The sequence below is a fragment of the Bison bison genome, unplaced genomic scaffold (assembly GCF_000754665.1).
Source record: "Bison bison bison isolate TAMUID 2011002044 unplaced genomic scaffold, Bison_UMD1.0 scf7180017864304, whole genome shotgun sequence".
Lineage (NCBI taxonomy): Eukaryota > Metazoa > Chordata > Mammalia > Artiodactyla > Bovidae > Bison > Bison bison.
Window position 1 is genome coordinate 12,694,944 of NW_011494876.1, and position 21,433 is coordinate 12,716,376.

The window sequence follows — 21,433 nt, forward strand, 5'->3', positions numbered from 1 at the left end:
CCCCCCTGGGGCCCCCCCCAGCCACTCCTACACTCCGTGCCATTGGCGGTGCACTGGCGTCCGTTCCCTGAGAACGCACACGGCGCTGGGTCCTCTTCAGCCACCATATCTGCAAACGGAAGTGGCAGGCTTCACTACCCAGGGCAGGAATGACCCTCGGGAGCCCATGCCTCCCTCCTCTGTCCTCACTCCCACAGCACCTTTCCTCAGCCTATACAGACTGACAGTATTTTTTAAAAAAATATTACATTTTACTCATTTGGCTGTGTCAGGTCTTAATGCAGCACATGAGATCTAGTTCCTGACCAAGAGTCAAATCTGGGACCCCTGCATTGGGAGTACGGACTCCTAGCCACTGGACTACCAGGGGAGTCCCAGAGAAATATTATTGATTCACCTCATACTCCAGTTTCAGGGGGGCCCCCCAATCTTGTTGCCAGAACACATTACATAGGAAATTAAGATAGAAAAAGAGACTAAATTCTCATTAATTCTAAATATAATTCACACTAAGAACTGGCTTAGATTTACCAATGGATTTGGCTTTCCATTTTTTTCACCCTCCCTCTGTTTTAGATTTTCCCCAAACCAGAAAAGTTGTTTTGGGGAAAGCCAAATTTTTAAATAGTCTGGTTAGCAACCATTTTCATTACTCACCTGAGTCAGCAAAAAAACATGTTTTGTGCATTTTTCCAATAAAAAGCTCCAATCCTATAATAGCATAGATTATGATTACAAATAATACCAAAAGGGCTATGTGAAGGAGGGGAACCATGGCTTTTATAATGGAGTTCAGGACAACTTGTAAACCTAGGAAAGACAAAAACAAGTTTGTGAGCCAGCAAAATATTTCAGGGATATGTTTATGTACTTCCTAATGATGCCTGTTCTGTATGGGGCACATGGTAATAAAACTCAAGGAGGTATTTCAGAGCTTTGAATTAACATGAAACCTGGGTGTGAGATAAGTTAAAAAGATCCTCTCAAAGATCATCTACTCTAACTCCCTTAACTAGAAAGATGGGAAAACTGAGGCCTAGAGAGGGAACGGCTGGATACAAAAGTCACTCATTTCTGCATTTGTTCATGCACTCAACAAAATTCCTTGAACATCCGCCACATGGCAAACATAAGGCGGAGTGTTTTGGGGACTATGAAGATGTATTACACAATGTGGTTCCTCCCAGAGGTGAGGTTCCAGTGGGAGACGTAAGCATTACACATGAATTACTCTAAGGTAGCCCACAGATGCTAGATGAGTAACATCACACAGTGAAAATCAAAGGAAGGATGAAAGACATCACTTCTGTGTGCAGTGTGGAGGAAGAGGGCTGGGCAGGAGCCTCCCTCTCTGGAGGGCCTAAAGGCCAAGCAGGATGAATTTCCATAGGCAGATGGGTCGTGGGCATGGGAGAGAGGCTGCTCCAAGCAGGGGAAGAAAGTATCCAAAGCACAGAAGAAAGTGAGTGTCATGTGAGCCAGGGATGGCGAGTCTTGGTTGGCGGTCATGTGGTGCAAAAGGGTAGCAGAAAAGGCAAGCAGATTGCAGCTGCAATCTACTAAGTAGCTCTGGGTTCTGGATTCGGATTACGGGGCCAGACTTTAGTCTACTTTAGGGGACTTTAGAGGCTTTAGAGGCCAGACTTTAGAGGCTGTCAAAAGACAGCTTCTTCATTTATTCTAAATAAGAGAAAATCAAACAAATGTTTCATAACATGTACACATGGGAAAGAGCCAAGAAAACTCAAAAGGCAGCCTTTTTAGAAAGATAAAAAGTGAAAGTTGCTCAGTCGTGTCCAACTCTTTGCTATCCCGTGGACTATAGCCTGCCAGGCTCCTCTGTCCATGAAATTCTCCAGGCAAGAGTGCTACAGTGGGTTGCCATTTCCTTCTCCAGGGGAATTTTCCCAACCCAGTGATGGAACCTGGGTCTTCTGCATTGCAGGCAGATTCTTTACCATTTGAGCCACTAGGGAAGCCCCTTATCAAGACAAGTGGGGATGCAAAAGGCAAAACAGGCAGAGAAGTAGCTGGAGGGTGCTGGGCTCTCCAGGGAGGACAGGGTGAGGATCCAGAAGAGATCAGAACTCAGCAAGTGAGTCTGAGTTAGAGGAAGGTGCCCAGGTTGGCAGGGTCATGAGGCTAACCCTGGGGCCTGAGCAAAAGGAGGCTCCCCTGGAGTGGGGGAGGTAAAAGAGCGTTAGAGGAAGGGGAGGGTGAGGACTGAACACCTGGTGAGTCTGATCACTTCACAAGAAGGAGGCTGTGCCCTGCGGCTGAACCTCAGACCTTAGAGATGAGGGAGAGATGTGCAAACCTTGGAGCTACCCACACCTGCAGCAACACTGAGAGCCATGGTACAGGAAGAGAAAAGACCAGGCCAAGAGGGACAGTGGGGCAATACTCAGGACCAGGTGGAAGGAAGCAGGAGCTGGAGGGAGAGCGGTCAGCAGGAAACCAGAGCCAACTAGATGCAGGCCCCCTGACACCTTGCACGCGCCCTGCACAGTGAGACACGTGGCCACCACTGAGACCCACCTCAGCTTCTCCACCATCAACAGACACACCTTCCCAGGCATTTTTAACAATTGCAGGTACTTAAGCAATCACTAGTCCACAGCTGCCAATCAGCACAGGAAAGAGCATGACCCAGAGCCCCCAATCCATCTTTCTCTCCCTTTTCTTTTTCTTTCCCTTCCTCTCCCTGCTCTCTCTCTCCTCCAAAGTGCCCTTTTCTAGTTTCTTCTCACAGTAGCTTCCCAATACATATCCAAGGAAAGAACGAAGAGGCTGAGATGCTAGAATGAAATACATTAGAAATCAGAACACACCGAGCAAAGAGAAAAATACTTATCAGCAGTAACAGTAAAAGTTCACCTTGATATGAAGTACACGGGAAGAGGTGGGGGACGGGATGGGGAGGGAAGAATGATAAGAGGTTTTTCAGACTCACAAATAACTTCTTTCCAGACTTTCATTAAGACAAAATCCTACATGCTGCCTTCGGATATTTAAATGTTCAAATGATGTCTTCTAAAGAAAACAATGATCAATAGGATGACTTGTAATGTTTTCATCTTCCATAAGGAATAGATGAAGAGAAAAAGAAACATATGCTCTAATCTACTTGGACAAGACGGGGTTTGTTTGTTTTTTCATTTGGTTGTTATTTTAAGACATGCAAGGGCCATCCAAAATCATCATCCAGCATTAGCTCTTCTCAACTGAATGGCAGTGAGCCCTATGTTTCATAAATATGTTTATTGTAACTGTAATATTTCAGATGGGCCACATTTATGAAATAATGACATTATATCTTCAAGTGCATGTGTACACTTTCATGGTATTAGGCTCTTTTGTACACGACCAATGTGTCCAGCAGATTTCACAGAGCTCTAACCAAGGAAGCTGTGAAATGGAGCAGAAAGAACGCTGAGCCAGGAACTAGGAGGCCAAGGGTCTGGTCCCGTCTGGCCACCCACTAGCTGTGAGAACCTGCCCAAGGTTTCTGCAAGCTTCCTCACCTAGAAGACAGTGCTCTTGGACCAGATGATCCTGATGGTTGTTTCCTATATAATGCTCGAGGATTCTCATATGTACTTATTACCTGAGAGTGGGTGGTGAAGAGCTCCACACACATCTGAAGGACTCTATTTGAAACACATATTTACCTTCCATGGAAGGAACTTATGTCCACATACACACACAAAATCAGTCTTGCAGGACAGTCTGAGTTGTCTTCAGAAAGGATTAGACATCTCTGAGGTACTTGTAAACAGTCACACCTTCCCAGGCATTTTTAACAATTGCAGGTACTTAAGAAATCACTAGTCCACAGCTGCCAACCAGCACAGGAAAGAGCATGACCCAGAGCCCCCAATCCATCTCCCCAAAGCCCAGCGGGGTCTGGTGAGAGACTTGGATGCTCCCCACAGGGCAGTTAACGAACACAGGCTGAGAAGTCCTCACGTATGACTCAGATCCACAGAGCCACAGCACCCGCGCGTCTGCTCACAACAGAAATACCGCAGGCAGGCTGGCCTGTCATTTGCTCTTTGGGGGAAAAAGTTGCCGTGGTTACTTTGAAATTAGATTAAGCTGTAACAACTGAATCTGAAACCTCATGTTTGCTCACTGAACTTCTCATTTAATCATGGCACACGCAACAGGGCCAGTCATTTTCAAGGTATGTCTATTTTTCTCAATTGCTTCCAGACGGTACTGTGGCTTTGACTTGTGCTGATCTTTTTCAATGAAAAATAAATGAACCATCTGGAAAAACAAGTACACACAAAACACCACTTCCTACATTTTAAAATGTTAAATTTGGAAGGTTTGTTTTTTTTTTTTTTCCAGAGAATTTTTGGTGCATTCTGAGTGCCAGTGGGTTTAATACAATTTTATGAAGAACTTCTGAAGAAGCAAAAACATGATCTGTGCTCTTTTGAAGGTTTTATGAGCTGTGAAAAAAAGGCACACCCTGCAGTCCCATAGCCATCCTGCAGCTGGAAGCAGGCAGTCACCTCACAGCCACAGTCCTTGGAGAGGCACTAGTATCTGCCCTCAGAAGTCCCCAAGAGAGATGTCCTCTCACGGGCAGAGCCCAGGGAAGCACACGCCTTGCTCCTTATGCAAATTCCTGGCTGGGGCATGGATGGGGCATCTTTTCCATTTTCAGGTGGCACTGGATCTGGCCTGGAGATCTGGAGCAAAGAAGCAAACGAGGGCCTGGCACGGACAGGTACCATAGACGAGCGGGTGACACAGCATCTCCCACTCTGAGCACTCGGTCCAACTCCAGACCTTGTGCTGAAGGCTCTCTCTGCATTACTGCAATCAGACCTTACAACCACCTTCCGGCAGGTGCTACTGTGCCCTACACACAGGGAGGACCCAGAAGCATCCACTTCCTCCCACAATGGGATGGGCACAGCCCCTCTGCGGGACAGTTAAGTAGACGCTTTAGGATTCCAGGCCCTTGCGGCTCACTTTGAGAAAAGGCAGTCAGCTGAGCCCTCTGACACTCCTGTCTATATAACCCACCATGCTCAGAGGGGCAGGCCTGAAAGTGGGAGGAAGTGATGGTGGTGATGGTGTCAGAGGCTGAAGACCAGACTGCAGCCAGGAGGCCTGAACTCACGGTCTCCTACCACCATTCACTTGGCCTCTGCCCAAGAGAAAGGTCTCTCTTCTACAAAATTAGGAAGACAATGATCACTACCGTCCCTACTCTACTCCCACTGGGGCTGTCGCAGGGACCCAAAGTGACAACATAGCAAGAGCACTTTGTACACAGTGAAGGCCTCCACGGTGTCGCCTGCAGAGACCCTGGCTGGAGAACAGCAACTCACCTTATCACGCCCTGCTTCATAATCCCGAGACCCACCCAGAAGAAAACCATCCACAAAATCCTGGCTTTAGGAAACGAAACGTGCTTACTGGGCACTCCTGATACTAGTCGAAGTGGTCGTAACACTCGAAAGGCGCGGAGGGCTTTGACGTCAAAGCCTCCTGATTTGCCACTGGAGTGGTTACCGCCTTCTGTTTCTTTGGTTAATTGTTCCAAAATTACACTAAACAATCTGAAAGAAGAAGAGAGGAAGAAATGTTAGAGTCTGTCACCCAGGGAAGCAAAACAGGATGGTGAGCATAGCTATTTTTGAACAAAAGCTAATTCTGTAAGGCTGATGCTTACGGGAAAGCAAGGCAGAGGTGAGAACTGGGCTGTGACCCCTGGCTAGGATCCTACATCTAAAAGGACCAGAGATGGGACTGATCTCACCTGTTTTCCTGCCAATGGAGCATCCTAGCAAGATAGCCCCCTGGATCCCTCATGAATCCCCTCTTTCAATGACGACAATGGAATTGCCCAAACAGCAGTAATGACGACAATAATCATAGCAGTTCCCATTCATGAGCGCTCACCATGTGCTAAGCACTTTTCGTCAGTTATCTTGTTAATCCTCAAAAATGTTATGCAGTGGAGATCATGGGCACTAAATTACATGTGAGGAAGCAAACTTGGTGAGAACAACCAACCTACCCAAGGCCACACAACACATGGCAAAACTAACATATGAATCCAGGTATGTTGGCCTCACTGAATGTAGGCTCCACATGTTAAGTGGAAGTCACTTCAGTCGTGTCCAACTCTGCGACCCCATGGACTGCAGTCCACCAGGCTTCTCTGTCCATGGGATTCTCCAGGCAAGAATATTGGAGTGGGTTGCCATTTCCTTTTCCAGGGGACCTTCCCGACCCAGGGATCCAACCCAAGTCTCTCAAGTTTCTTCCACTGGGAAGCAGGTTCTTTACCACAATGGCAGGGAACTGTCGTCTCTCTGTTCGTTTAGTCTGTTTCAGCCCAGTGCCTAAAACAGTTCCTGACCACAGGAGGCACTCAAGAAATATATGATGAATAAGTCAATGAGTGAATAACTCCAAACTCCCAAATCTTATTCAGTATGTTATTCCACTTCCAATACAGTCACTGAGTCACACAGCCCCACCTCCATCCTCACAGGGATGTTCAGGGCATGCTGTAAATCACAGATGCCAAGGAGCTGAGCAAAAGCCAAATGCAGAAACCTAAGACAAGGTACTAATATCGTCATTTTCTCTTTTGAAATGTGAATAATATTGTATCTGGCAGCCACCACAAATTTTTTCCTATTCTCAGAAGGTTTTTTGAATAAAGCTATTTTCAGGCAATCCACTCACTTGACAGTTACTTTTGCTCTTTCAAATAAACATTTTTTTTTTTCAAATAAACATTTGTTCTTTGGAATTGTTGCTTGTTTTTCAGAATAAATAGAAATTTGCCCCTTTCAAACAGAATCGACTCAGGCCAATCAGATTGTGGAAATGATTGGCCCAGCAACAAAGAAAAGGTTTCCAAAGTTTAATTAGCAGCTAAAGTAGAAACTCTGCCCCCACTGGCACGCCTCAGGATAGCCAAGACACTAAGTCCATAAAATACAGGGTGGTCTGATTACAGCCCTGATGGGGCAGAGCCATAGCATTCTGGGGTGTTTAAAGACGGTCATTTGCTTTAATAACAGTACCACAATTAGCAGTGAACTTCAGGGGGTGGGAGGCAGGGCAAGTGGAGCAGGAGTATGTCAGGTCTTTACCTTTTCAAAGCTACAGAAGGCAGGCTCTTTCTGGTTATGGGAAATGTATCCCATTTATGACAGGTCTCTCTCTCTCTCATTAGCACAGTTTTGTCATTACTGTAAATCCCCCCCAGTCAAGGCTGATGTTAGAAGTCTGCCCTCCCAAACAAGTTCACAGTGTCACAAAAACAAAGCCAAAGGAAGAAAGAAAACCTCCAACTCTTCCGAAATGCAGCAGCCACAGGAATTTTCATCCCAAAGGGTTAGGAAAATAAATTACGCAGGTGGTGACTTAAGATTGCTTTCAAGTATGAGTGTTTTGCAATGTACACAACATGGCCCTTTGCTCCCCTGTTCTTCAGTGACGCCCTTGAAAACAGGTGAACAATGCCCCCCTCACTGAGGAGCCTGAGTCAGACAGGGAAAGCTGACTGTTGTTTCCAGGCGGCCAGAGGCCTCAGGGGCCAGGCCTTGCTTCCATTCCTAAGAGCTAGGAGGTTTTAGGAAAGTCTCTCTCCTTCTTGGGGCCTTAGCTTATGTCGGTGGAAACTGAGAAAACTGATTAAATGATACAGAAGCCTGTCCTTCCCATTCTAATATTCTGTGAGATTACACCTTTCATTGTCCTCCCCTTCCACCCAACCAAACTAAGTACCGTGTGCCTGAAGAGATGAGGACAAAAGAAGAAAGTATTTGATCCTCAGTTGTTATTAAAAGCATATCTCCAGACAGAAGGAAAAGGCAAGGAGCTACCCAAACTGACACAAATTAGAACTAAGGGAATGAGCCCCTCGTGTTCACAAAGCTTACGTGATGAGCTTGAATGCCTGCAAGACATGTTTATCGGAAAATTTAGAGGAGAGGAATACAAGTTGGCTCAGATCAAACTTTTCTATACAGAGAATTACATCAGCTCTGGTAGACACGTTGAACCTTCCTGTGGTCACATTATAACAGTTAACATTTTAGAAAATATCAATTACTTTCCTAACGTCTCTGTTATTGGGAATCTTGACAAAAGCAATAGGTCATGGTTGACTTGGAATGGAAAATCCATTGGATTAAGATAGAATCGGCAGTTGGAAACTTTAGTGAGTAGGAATTTGATTCAAGTAAAGACATAACAATTAAATTTTCCTTTTTAAACTTTTCTTCTGCTCTTTGACTATACTTTTGTACATATTTTAAATAAAGGATAATCTGATGTTCTAAAGGTCTTCATATTTAATGAGAAAAAAAGATCGAGGCCAGTTCAACTTGAGTTTCTTAGATGATTTTTTTTATGTAAACCAACTTTACTGTGGCTTACTTTATATAAAATAAAATGCAACCATTTAATGAGTACAGTGAGACAGGTTTTGACAAAGGCATGAGCCCAAGTAACAAACACTCAAACAGTTCTCTCATGCCTCTTTACAGTCATCCTCAGCTCAGCCTCAGGTGTCCACTGACTTTATCAGTTTTATCATGTAGAGTTGTTTTTATTTCCTTTTCTAGAATCTTACATGAATAGAGTCATACAGCATGTTCTCCTTTTATCTTTTGTTCACCATAGTTTTGAGATCATCCAAGCTCCTACATCAGAGAAGGCAGTGGCACCCCACTCCAGTACTCTTGCCTAGAAAATCCCATGGGCAGAGGAGCCTGGTGGGCTGCAGTCCATGGGGTCGCGAAGAGTCGGACACAACTGAGTGACTTCACTTTCACTTTTCACTTTCATGCACTGGAGAAGGAAATGGCAACCCACTCCAGTGTTCTGGCCTGCAGAATCCCAGGGACGGGGGAGCCTGGTGGGCTGCCGTCTATGGGGTCACACAGAGTCGGACACGACTGAGGCGACTTAGCAGCAGGAGCAGCAAGCTGCTACATTTTATTGTTGAATTATATTCCACTATATGAACATACCACAATGAGTTTATCCATTTATCTGCTGAAGAATATTTGGGTTGTTACCAGTTTCTCTCTACTATGAAGTCTCTTTGTGAACATGTATTTTAACTTATTTTGGTTAAGTACTCAAGAACAGGACTGGTCATATGAACACTGTATAGTTACCTTTGTAAGAAATTGGCAAACTTTTCCAAAGTGATATTACCATTTTCTATTTCTATAAGCAGTGTGTAAGAGTTCCAGTTGCTCCATATCTTGTTTAACATCTGGTATTGTCAATCTTTTTACTAATACTAGTGGGTATGTAATGCTATGTCACTGTTTTAATTGGCATTTCTCCAATTATCAATAACACTGAACATCTTTTCAGGTGCTTGTTGACCATTTACACATCTTTTGTGAAGATCTGTTCAAATTTTTTGCCCATTTATGTACTGGGTCATATTCTTACCTTCTAGTTATAAGGGTTCGTTACAAATTCTGAACACAAGTCCATGGTCATATATATGTAGTGGGAATATTATTTCCCAATCTGTGCCGTATCTTTTTATTTTCTTCACAGTGTCTCTTTTGAATAAAAGTTTTAATTTTGATAAGGTTCAAAAATTCTATTATTTCTTTTGTGGCAAATGCTTTTTCAGGTCCTAAGAAGTTTCTACCTAGCCCAAAGTCATAAAAATTTTCTCCTATAAATACAGTTTTAGCCTTTAAATATAGGTTTATGATTCATTTTAAGGCATTATTCGTATATGGTATGAGGTAAGAATAGAGAAAGTCGTCTTTTTCACACGGACAGTTGTTCCAGCACTATTTGTTGAAAATTGTTTCCTTAATCCATTGAGTCATCATGACACCTCTATCTAAAATCCGTTGATCACATCCATATGGGCGTATTTCTAAACTTTCTATTTTGTTCCACTGATCTGTATTTCTACCCCTTATTCTAGTACCACACTGTCTTGAGAACTGTGGCTTTGTAGACCGTCTTAAAATCAGGTTCCAGGTTTGTTCTTACAGATTTCCTTGGCTAGTCTAGAGCCTCTCTAATTGTCATATAAAATTTTGAATAAATTTGTCAGTCTCTGCAACAATCTTACTGGGATTTAGATTAGATTCAATCTATATCACAATTTGGGAATGACTGATATTCTAACAATATTGAGTCTTCCAGTCCATGAATTGGAACATTGGGTCTTCCAGTTGATAACATGTATTTAGGTCTTTTTTAATTTCTCTCAGGAGGTTTGGTCATTGTCAGTGTACTATTTATCCCTCAATAGTCCATGGGTTTGATGATATAATAAATAATAATGTTGTTAACATTTCTTTTTCAAATTGTTCATGACTAATATATAGAAATTTACATGCTTCTTTAAAACACTGCTAAATTCTTTCAAAACATCCTTTCGTATTATTTTAATCTTAAGTTCACTGAGATTTGTTTCATGACCCAGAATATGTCTTTACTGCTGAATGTTCCACATGCACGTGAAAAGAATGTGCATTCTGCTCCTGATGGGCACAGTGCTCTGAAAAATCAATTTCCTCGAGTTGGTTGATGGGACTGTTCAGAAGTCCCTATATCCTTAAAGATTTTCTGGCTAGATGGTCTATCAACACTTCCAAGAGAGGAGGATTAAAGTGTACAACTGCAATTGAAGATTTCTCTATTTCCCCCTTTCATTTCCATCAGTTTGTGCTTCATGTATTTTGAAGATCTGTTATTAGGCACATATATCATCATAGCATATAAGCCTACCAGCCAATCTACATACACATACGCACACACCACATACACGTTTAGGATTATTACATCTTCTTTTAGAGAAGGAAATGACAACCCACTCCAGTACTCTTGCCTGGAAAATCCCATGGATGGAGGAGCCTGGTAGGCTGCAGTCCATGGAGCTGCTAAGAGTTGGACATGACTGAGCGACTTCACTTTCACTTTTCACTTTCATGCATTGGAGAAGGAAATGGCAACCCACTCCAGTGTTCTGGCCTGGAGAATCCCAGGGACGGGGGAGCCTGGTGGGCTGCCGTCTATGGGGTCGCACAGAGTCAGACACGACTGAAGCGACTTAGCAGTACATCTTCTTTATGAAATGACTCCTTTATCATTATGAAATGTCTGCATCCTTGATAATATTTCCTGTTCTGAAGTCTACTTTGTTGGTTATTAATAAAGCTTTCTTTTGATTGGTTTTTTAATTTTGATTAGTTTTGCATGATATATAGTTTTCTGTCCATTTATGTTGGGTTTAGTCACTCAATCATGTCCGTCTCTTTGTGACCCCATGGACTATAGCCTGCCAGCCTTCTCTGTCCATGGAATTTCCCCAGAAAGAATACTGGAGTGGGTTGCCATTTCCTTCACCAGGGGATCAAACTCCCACAATGGCAAGCAGATTTTTTTTTTAACCACTGAGTCACCTGGGAAGCCTCTTCTCTCCTTTCACTTTCAAATTATTTGTCTTTGTAAATTAGGTTTCTTATAGAATTGAGTGTTTTTCCATCCTAACACCAAATACATGTATAAAATCTGATAACCTCTGGATTTTAAATACGGGTATAGCTGGGTTTAAATCTATCATCTTGTTATTTGCTCTCTACTTGCTCTATCCACCAAACTTTTCTTTCCTGCTTATTGAAAAAAGAATTAAATGAGCTTTTCAAGAATTCCATTTAATCTCTAATACAGACTTATCAACTATACCTCTTTATTTTTTGAGTGTCTCTTCTAGATCCAGTGTCAGCACAAGTTTTCTGTGGAGTGCCAGAGAGCAACTATTTTAGGATTTGCAGGCCACAGGGTCTCTGTGACAACTAGTCAACTTTTCCATCCTAACACCAAATAGCCATAAACATGAGTGAGTGTGACTGTCTTCCAATAAAACTTAATCTGTTAAAGCAGACAGCCAAATACTTTGTCAATGTAGGAGGTGAAAAAGGCAGTAAATGTCTTTTTTGTCTATGAGCTGAAGCTTGCTGGTCTATGCTCTATGGTTTACCATAAACTCTTTAACTTCTCATTGTCTACCTTCAAATAATTCTACCAAGTGTACAAGCACTTTTCTATGCTATATGGATATTTCCTTGGGTCTATCCTTCATGCTATTTTTATATTTTACTTTCATAGATGCTATAAACCCCACAATCCACTGCTATTATTTTTGCTTTAAACAATCAATTGCTACAAAGAAACTTTAAAATGAGGAAAAAATGTTTTCATATTCATACATGCATTTACCCTTTCTGGCATTCTTCATTCCTTTTGTATGGATTTGTATTTCTTACTAATGTCTTTCATCAGTGTGAAGAAATTCCTTTGTATTTCTTAAGGTGCAGGTCTCCTGGTGGCAAATTCTCAGCTGTGGTTTGTCTGAAAAATTTTCTTTCTTACTTCAATTTTTTAAGGTATCTTCACTGAATAAGAATTCGAGGTGGACCTTTTCCTCTAGAACTCTAAAAATTTCTGTTGTCTTCTGGATTGCATAGTTGTTGACAAGAGGTCTACAATGACTTTTTCTCTACTTTTAAGATTTCTCTTTATCTTTGGTCTTGAGCAATTTGATTATGATCATGATATGCCTTGATGCAGCTTTCTTCGTCTTCACTTTGGGCTTTGTTGACCTTCTTGGATTTGTGAGTCTAAGTTTTTCATCACGTTTAGAAAATATGGACTATTTCTTCAAATATTTTTGTCTCCCCTCTATCTTCTATCTTCTGGGACTCCAAGTATATGAATAATAGATTATGTCAGACGGTAAAGCGTGTGTCTACAATGTGGGAGACCGGGGTTCGACCCCTGGGTCAGGAAGATTCCCTAGAGAAGGAAATGGCAACCCACTCCAGTACTCTTGCCTAGAAAATCCCATGGATGGAGGAGCCTGGTGTCCATGGGGTCACAAAGAGTCAGGCACGACTGAGCGACTTCACTTCACTTCACCCCACAGGTCACTAAGGTGGTATTCCTTTATTTTCCATCATTATTTTTGTGTGTTACTGCTATGTCTTCAAATTACTTGATTATTCTATTGAGTCTACTCTGCTGTTACATCAATCCAGGGAATTTTTCGTTTCAGATATATTTTCCAGCTCTCAAAGTTCCATTTGGTTCTGTTTTACATTGTCCCATCTTTTCTCACTGTGGTCATATATTCCTTTTAAGTATATAAACATGTTTATAATAGTTTGTAAAGGCTTGTAAAGTAATTCTCCACTAATTCCATCCTGTCTGTCATTTCTAGGTCTGCCTCTATTAATGGAATTTCCCACTAGTTATGGATCACATTTCTTCAAAGTCTAGAAATATTTGACTGGATGCTGAACACTTTATCTGGATTTTGTTGTCTTCCTTTAAAGAGTGTTGAGTTTGGCTTTGGCGGGCATTTAAGTTACTTGAAAGTCAGTCTGCTCCTTTTCAGGCTTTTTTTCAAATACTATTAGCAGGGGTTTCAGGTAGTTTTTACAGTAGTACAGGAGTTGTCAAAACTGTTTTGTAAGGGGCCAGACAGTAAATATTTTAGGCTTTCTGGACCTAAACCACATAACTCAACTATGTAAACAAATGCTTGTGACTGTGTTACAATAAAACTTTATTTACAAACATTGGTAGCAGGTTGAATTTGGCCCACTGATCACAGTTTGCCAACACTCACTCAAGAGTTAGTTTAGCTGTACTATTGATGGCCCTTCTGGGGTTTCTACTGACAGTCCAGGGTGTTCAACAAGGTCTTTCCACTCTGGTTGGTTATAACTTGAACAAATCCCAGACCTATATGAACCCTAGTTATTAGTCAGCTGTAGCCCCCAGCTCTTCCTTTTTCCCTAGTAGTATTCTTTGTCTGGATTTATGGACTATCATCCCATGTACGTGTAGCTTAGGCTTCAGCCAAACCTCAAGAGGGCCCCAAGGCATATTTATGGACCTCTTTCTCTGAATAGGTCCCTCGCTGCTCCCATACCATGCCTCTCCAATTTTAGCCATCTCAACCTTCCTAAACTCTCGTCTCTGTCTCTGCAACTCAATGAGATCGCCACTCTCTGCTTGATTCCCTCCCTGTCTTTGTGCTGTATGATAGTCGGAAAAGTGCCTCCAGATGGAAAGTTGATTGCAGGGTGGGACAAAAGAAATGGAGCTAAGATGAACAGACGGTCCAGAGTCAGGAGAGTTACACCAAGATTATTCCAGAACCGAGAGACCTGTAAGGCTCCTGCTTGCCATTCTTTGTTAGAGTTCACCAAATACAGGAAGGTGTGATACATATCAACTGCCTGTTCATTTCAGTTGCACTATCTTTGCCATAATGCCTTAGGGGCCAATGTACTAGGGTGGCTTTTGCAAAAGTTAGTATTTTTCTCCATAAGTCTAATCATACTGTTGGGCTACCATTTTGGATCCCACTCTATCTTCCTAGATTTGAAAGAAGAGGCTCAAAATTTATCCCACTCTCCAAATATCCAGCACTATTAGTCTCCCATGAAAAAGTAAAGGATTCATGATAAATAATAATCCAAAAGAAAAAATCACCTTGCTCAACTGCAAAAAGCATTTGAATGAAGTTATGGAGATGAAAACAGAAAGGCCATTTAATAATTTCTCTCTATGGGAATACATACCATTTTAGGAACAACCCATCTTACAGCTAGGCAACTAAGACTGAGTGAAGGGATAGATCTTATTTTCCTGTGTAGGTATTTGGTCCAAAGACCCAGCATTCCTCTGACACTGATTCATTTCTCTCTTGCTGGAAACATTTCCAGGTGTTGAAGGACCAAACTAACACAGGCCACTGTTTTTTAACATTCTCCTTTAACTCAAACTGTTGGTGTCTTCTTCCTGTGACAGGATGCGGGGATAATGTCTGCTTCTCTGCATTTTCTGGCTTATTTCACTTCATGCCGGATATCTGACATTTTTCAAGCACTTGTTTTGTTATTTGAAATGGGATAGTAGTGTGCCAAATCTTTTCCCCCAAGGCAGCAGAAAAAAATTAATAGCTTTGCTCAAGGGATGTTAAATAGCAGAGTATCTCACTGCTATGAAGGATTTATTACTGCTTTATTTTGGTTTTTTAACTTAACAGGGTGTTAAGTATAAGAGCTCTACACGTTGGACTCAAATCACCAGCAGAGCTGGCCTATTTGTAAAGGCCCAAGGCCTTGTAAGAAGAACCCTCTCACATCACTAGCTGAGCTTGAACTTCCTTCCTTAACACGTTCCTCAAAGAGGGAGTAACAGCAATGAGAGAATTTCAAATTGGTCTCTGGCATCGCCAGGCTTCAAAGAACTCCTGACAGGTTCTGGCTACAATCACCAGCATAAAGCATCAAGCCTGTGCCCTTAAAATACTGTTTTCTGTTACTCCCCACCTTCCATGTTCCAAAAAAACACTTCCCCAAGTAAAAGGGACTTACCCTACTATGACTATAACAAAATCCAGTAAATTCCATCCATTCCTAACATAAGCATTAGGATGTAGCAATAATCCATATGCTATAATCTTCAAAAATGTTTCGACTGTAAAAATAATCAGGAAGGCATATTCTACTTTTTCCTGTGAAGAGAAACAAAGAAACAAAACAACAAATTGGGGGTGGGGGAGAAGAAGAAAAAGAAATAGGGGTTAGAATCAGTGTCTCAGAAATACTAGCATTTAATTCCAAGCCAAGTTTTATTATGAGAAATGAACAATTAACACTACACCTGGAGCAAGAAGGCATTTTAATTCTAACACTGACTGTCTCATAAGCAACTACGTGTAAAGCACTTTTCATCCTGGACTGCACGCTCGCTCCTTGCCACCTGCCTTGATGTGTGCATGGTGACCCTGCCTAGGACATAACCGCGTGTTTGTTATTTCTGCACATTTGCAAAACGCAGCATGTTTTCCTCCTAAGCTCACCCAATCAGGCCCCCAGGAAAGCCCAAGGGTGCTACAAAGATTCCCTCGGGGCTTTGAACAGAATGTCCTTGGGAAGAAAGGAAGATGTGTCTGCTTTGACCCTCTCTTCCTCTTGGGTTTCCACCTTGACTTCTAGGTCAGGATCGGCTTTGTCACTGAGCAGCAAGATGACCTCAGCAAGCCCCTCCTGTCCTCTGGACCTGCATTTCCTCACCTGCACAGTAAGGGTGTGGGAGGAGGGGATTCAGGATGGCAAGCCCATGGCTACCTTATTGGTGTGCCACCTCTCCCAGCTGACAGTGCTGATGGGTAACCACACACATTCCCAGGGAGCCTGGGCTCAGTCCTGGAATGCCCGTAACAGACTCAGTAGCCACTTTCATCTTACTGCCACAGATCTCTGAGATGCCACCCTCATGCTATGGGAATCTCAGAATCTTTCTGACTCCAACTTATGTAATTCCAAGAATTGTAGAAAATGCATCCAACAGCAAGTCTCAAAATGTTAGTTCTTTCTTCTTTTACTAAGGTTTTCTTTGTATGGCTTGGGTTTCAAAAGAAATATGGACTGTTGAGATGTATGAGGTCAATTTTACAAGAGGTATGTGCTGGCAAAAAGCTACTTAAAGAACAACTAAGTGAAAAATCCTAATTAAAACTCTTTTACATGGACCATAAAGTCCTCTGCTAATATTAATTCTCTGTGAGCCCTGAGGAAAGCTACCAATGCCTCAGGAAAACAGAAGTCATGGAATTCACTTATTAAGATGCCTAGTGCAAGAGGGCAAATAAATTTGACTCAGGAAATACTTAGTGAGCACCTCTTCTCCACGATGGGCCCCACTCCAGGAGCCAAGATAAGAAAAACATCATCACAGTGTTCCTATCTTTGAAACGTTTAGTCCAGTGCAGGAGGTAAGGGTTTCAGGTGTGATACACAGAAGATATTGCAGGAGAGGGAACTGACAAAGAACAGTTCTGCACCTTGATAAGCAGTTCTGCCCTCTGATAAGGCCAAAGGGTTAGACCCTTTCTCCCCTGCTGAAACTGAAGCTCCAATACTTTGGTCACCTGATGCAAACAGCCGACTCATTAGAAAAGACACTGATGCTGGGAAAGACTGAAGACAGAAGGAGAAGGGGATGACAGAGGATGAGATGGTTGGATGGCATCACCAACTCAATGGACATGAGCTTGAGCAAGCTCCAGGAGATAGTGAAGGATAGGGAAGCCTGGCGTGCTGCAGTCCACGGGGTTGCAGAGTCAGACACAACTGAGCGACTAAACAACCACCACTCCTGCAAGGACTTGCTTTGCTCCACAGAAGCAATGTTTTGTCTAGGCCACCCTGGGCTCTAGCTGCCACCAGAGTACTACCCCTCCATTGCAGACGAGTCCCAGATGGGACTTCCCTGAGTTTTGCCACTGCATTCTTCCTGTTTACCAGCAGGGAACTGTCCAACCCTGGAGATACCCCAGCCTTTATCCCCATTCTCCACTCCCCAGTGGTCATGCTGAAAAGCCAGTTCATCAGTTCTTCCCTTCAGGTCCGTGTCATTCCTCACATGCCCTCAAGAGCACCACTTGATCCTCAGAACACCATCCGAGTGGTCTAATAAATTCCTTTGTGGTGAAAGTTAGCCAGAGTCCATGTGTTTTCAATTTTAAAAGTCTTGCTCATCCCCAGCCCCCACACTCATGCTTCCTCCAGATCGCCCAATAGGTCCTCTCTCGGTCTGGCTCATCCCGTGTACCCCACACCACCCTTCACCAGGCTGCAAGACCCTCTTGGACCATGACCTATCCCTCTGCACAGCAGCCACACCCTCCAGGCTGGGGTGAGCAGCTGAAATCTCCCAGAGCAACAGCACGTGTGCCACTTTGTCCCCCAGGCAGACCTCCAAGGACTCCTCTGTTCACTCTCTGGAGTCCCTGTGAGCCTCGTGAGAGCAAGGGCTCATTTTCCCATTCACCGCCACATCCCCAGCTGCTGAGCTCCCACGGGGTATACACTCAGGCCACTGTGGATGTTCTGAAGAACAGCGACCGACGTCACTACTGACTGCAGAGGAGAGATTCGGGAAGGCTTTGATGAGGTAGTGACCCTAACTTAGAGACCTAAAAGGAGAAGATTTAACCAGAAGCAAAACTCTCTGAATAAACCAATCTGCTGCCCTCAAACTGGACCCTGGCCACCAAAGGTAGACCGTCAGGATGTTTTTGAGAGTTAGTTAGAATTGTAAGGGAACAAGATAAGCAGGAAACAGCATGTCGATTTTACAATTCTTCTTCCCTCTTTATCCTTTCTGCTTTATTTACTGGGCCAAACAGAAAGAAAAAAAAAGGCTTTTGCTCCCATCAATATTCAGAGCAGTAACATCTCTACGTCAACACAGCACTATACTTTAGAGCAGACAAACAAGACAGGGAACAGAGAGTACACTACACCCACCAAACACAGCTTGTTTTCCCTCTGCAGCTTTTACTTATAAGTAATTTTGCCACAATAATACAAGGGCTATTTGTGAAACTGAATTGTTTAGGGCTCTTTTATCCCTCTCTCATCCTCCCCTCTCTCCTTTTTGAAGATTTTTGGCTTCTCTTTCCAAAATCCTCCGCACATTACTTGATGGAATTGATTATATGAAATGTAACCCTGCTTTAATGCAGTTCTTTACTACAGAGATTCTACCATGATGCCAGCTGACCAATCACAGCCTGAAGAGCATGGCAGACCAATCTGCCTAGAAGCCAGGTCATCCTGGCCCCCAATCCTGCTGTTCAAAAGGACTCTTAGGAAACAAATACCCTTCTACGTTAAGCAAATGCAGTGTTAAAGAAAAATCTTGCAAAACAACAATCCTTAGAAGGGGAGGTAATTACTTCACAAGAGGATTGCTCACTTGAGAAAAGAATGCTGGTTAGTGATTTGAAAGGAAGCCACCAGAAAAGGCCAGGTTCTTTACCAGATAGGGTGAAAACATGCACCTAGATGAAGGACAGTGAGAGGCTGCACAGAGGAGACACGCAGCCAGAGTCCCAGGTGGGTGGGAGCACAAGGAAGCCACCACGGTAAGGATGAAGGAATGCAGCGACTGAAGAGAGGCAAGCGAGCCCTCCAGAGATGAACATGAAGTGAGGTGGCCCCTGGGCAGGGGCTGTACCTTAAAAGCCCTATGCTATGCTATGCTATGCTAAGTCGCTTCAGTCGTGTCCGACTCTGTGCGACCCCATAGACAGCAGCCCATCAGGCTCCGTCATCCCTGGGATTCTCCAGGCAAGAATACTGGAGTGGGTTGCCATTTCCTTCTCCAGTGCATGAAAAGAGAAAAGTGAAACTGAAGTCGCTCAGTCGTGTCTGACTCTTAGTGACCCCATGGACTGCAGCCTACCAGGCTCCTGCGTCCATGGGATTTTCCAGGCAAGAGTACTGGAGTGGGATGCCATTGCCTTCTCCACTTAAAAACCCTACTCCAGGCCAAACAAGAAGAGTACATAATTCTTGTACCCCAATTTCCCTGCATTTGCCAGGCACACTCACCCAGACACCAGCAGGGATCCACCTCACTAACAGGGGATCCTGGATGAGCAGGGCCAGCCAAACCATCTTTTAAGAAAGCAGAAAGCACCAAGTCTTCACCAGAGACCACTCTGTTATGTGGATGAAAGTCCCCTATGAGACCCAAGTCACTAGAGAAATGAAAGCTGAACATCTAATTCTGAAACCTGATTTACCTTCTTTCAACAGTGAGGTTTCACCAAGCAGGAGAGGCTCTAAAGCAAGAGTCTCTAAACCAGTTAACCCCATACAGAGCCTTGAGAAACAGAAACTCAACTAGCAGGGAACAGTTGATGCCAGGATCCTTACCTGTACTTGGAGGTCAGCTGTCCTATTTTCAAGGATCCCTTTACTAGCACTGTGATACAAACATTCATCCATCATGAATCTCTCTCTCCATTCATGCATCCCTGAGCACCTGTGTCTCCCTCAGGAAGCCTGGTCCCTACCCTCACAGAAGTCCCCACCTGCTGTCAAAAGATCAACAGAGGCTTCGTGAGCCAGGTAAGGCTTATCTCTTTGCTTTGCTCATCACCCCTAAGGCTCAAGTCTTTGCAGAGGTCTCCTGGCATGCACCCTGGCAGTAAAAGACACAGAGTCTCCCCATTCACACACACATCCCTTCTGGGTCCTCCACCTGGGCTCCTTATAGGCAGAGATCATTTCTAACTGTCTTTGTAATCCCAGCATCCAGCACCATACCAGTCTCTGATGGCTCAGATGGTAAAGAATCTTCCTGTAATGCAGAAGACCCAGGTTTGACCCCTGGGTCAGGAAGATCCCCTGGAGAAGGAAATGGCAACCCACTTCAGTATTCTTGCCTGGAGAATTCCATGGACAGACGAGCCTGGTGGGTTACAGTCCAGGCAGTCACAAAAAATCAGAAATGACTGAGCAACTAACATTTTCACTTTCCAACACCATACAGGGCACACATAAAGTACTCATGGGTCCCAATAGGAGGTAGAAAAGAAAAAAAAAAAAAGACAAGGCATTAAGCAACACGGCCAGACTGAAAGGGGCATAAAAACATGAGAACTTAGGGTTCTAGCATATGTACCAAAAAGCAAAACAAGCAGGACAGGAATCTTTCTAAATTACCAAAAACCCTTCCTAGAACAAGCCTGGGCTCAACAGTCAGACTGTAGAGAACAACTGATCCTAGCGTCTCCCAGGTCCTTCCTTTCAATGCCAGCTGGAGCCCCTGTGAACACCCTTACCTTCCACCCTTCTGTCCCTTCCAGCCTCCTCACTCCTCTCCTGCAAGAGCATCCACTGCACGTCACGGGCTGACCTGCTCCCTTCCACTATGCTCCCAAGTTCATGCTTTCCCTTCTCCACACCTCGGTCCATTCTGCTTCACCCACCTTGTGTGCTAGCCCTACCCCTAAAGGTGTCAACGCCCATCTCTGGTGAGCACACAACCCTGACCCGGGACTGACACAAGCCCAGCACGGAGCTGTGGAGAGAACACAGGGCCTGGAGTTGCATCTGTATTCTGCTAGCCCCACTTAGCCTCGACTCACTCAGGTCCACACCCTGTTCCTCACCACAGGATGCCTCCCTCCAGCCTCACCCAATTCCTGCCTTTACATCATGCTAAGTTCCATCTGTCCTTCAAAGCTCAGCTTAAATGACACTTTCTCAGCAAAACCTCTGCTGACCTCCCAGACAAAATTCAGGCCCACTGGTATATGCTGGCAAAGCTCACCATATTTCTGCACAGCACTCTTCACAACGGAAAATTTAAATTAAAAAAAAAACTACCTCTTTGATACTTGTCTATTCCAATAAATGATAATTTCTTATAAAATCAGGGACCATTTCTATTTCATACATCACTGTATTTCCAAGTCTGTCACAAAAACAGATACTCGATATTTATAAATGAGGAGATAAATGGGCAAAATGAGAGGTTCTGACCAAACATTAGTCAACGGCCTTTCCTGCTAAGATGTTCC

General features: G+C 43.6%; 1 protein-coding gene across 2 annotated transcripts in view; it reads right to left on the reverse strand.

The window, feature by feature from the left end:
- The window catches only part of CACNA1D (calcium channel, voltage-dependent, L type, alpha 1D subunit), a 349,684-nt gene that overhangs the window by 154,341 nt on the left and 173,910 nt on the right, over positions 1-21,433 (reverse strand). For both annotated transcript variants that reach the window (XM_010851679.1, XM_010851678.1), the window contains exons 4-7: positions 15,426-15,565; positions 5,440-5,582; positions 658-810; positions 1-109 (exon numbers count right to left, since the gene is read on the reverse strand). In XM_010851679.1, coding sequence (XP_010849981.1) covers positions 1-109; positions 658-810; positions 5,440-5,582; positions 15,426-15,565 — 545 coding nt within the window. The remainder of the gene's footprint in view (positions 110-657; positions 811-5,439; positions 5,583-15,425; positions 15,566-21,433) is intronic.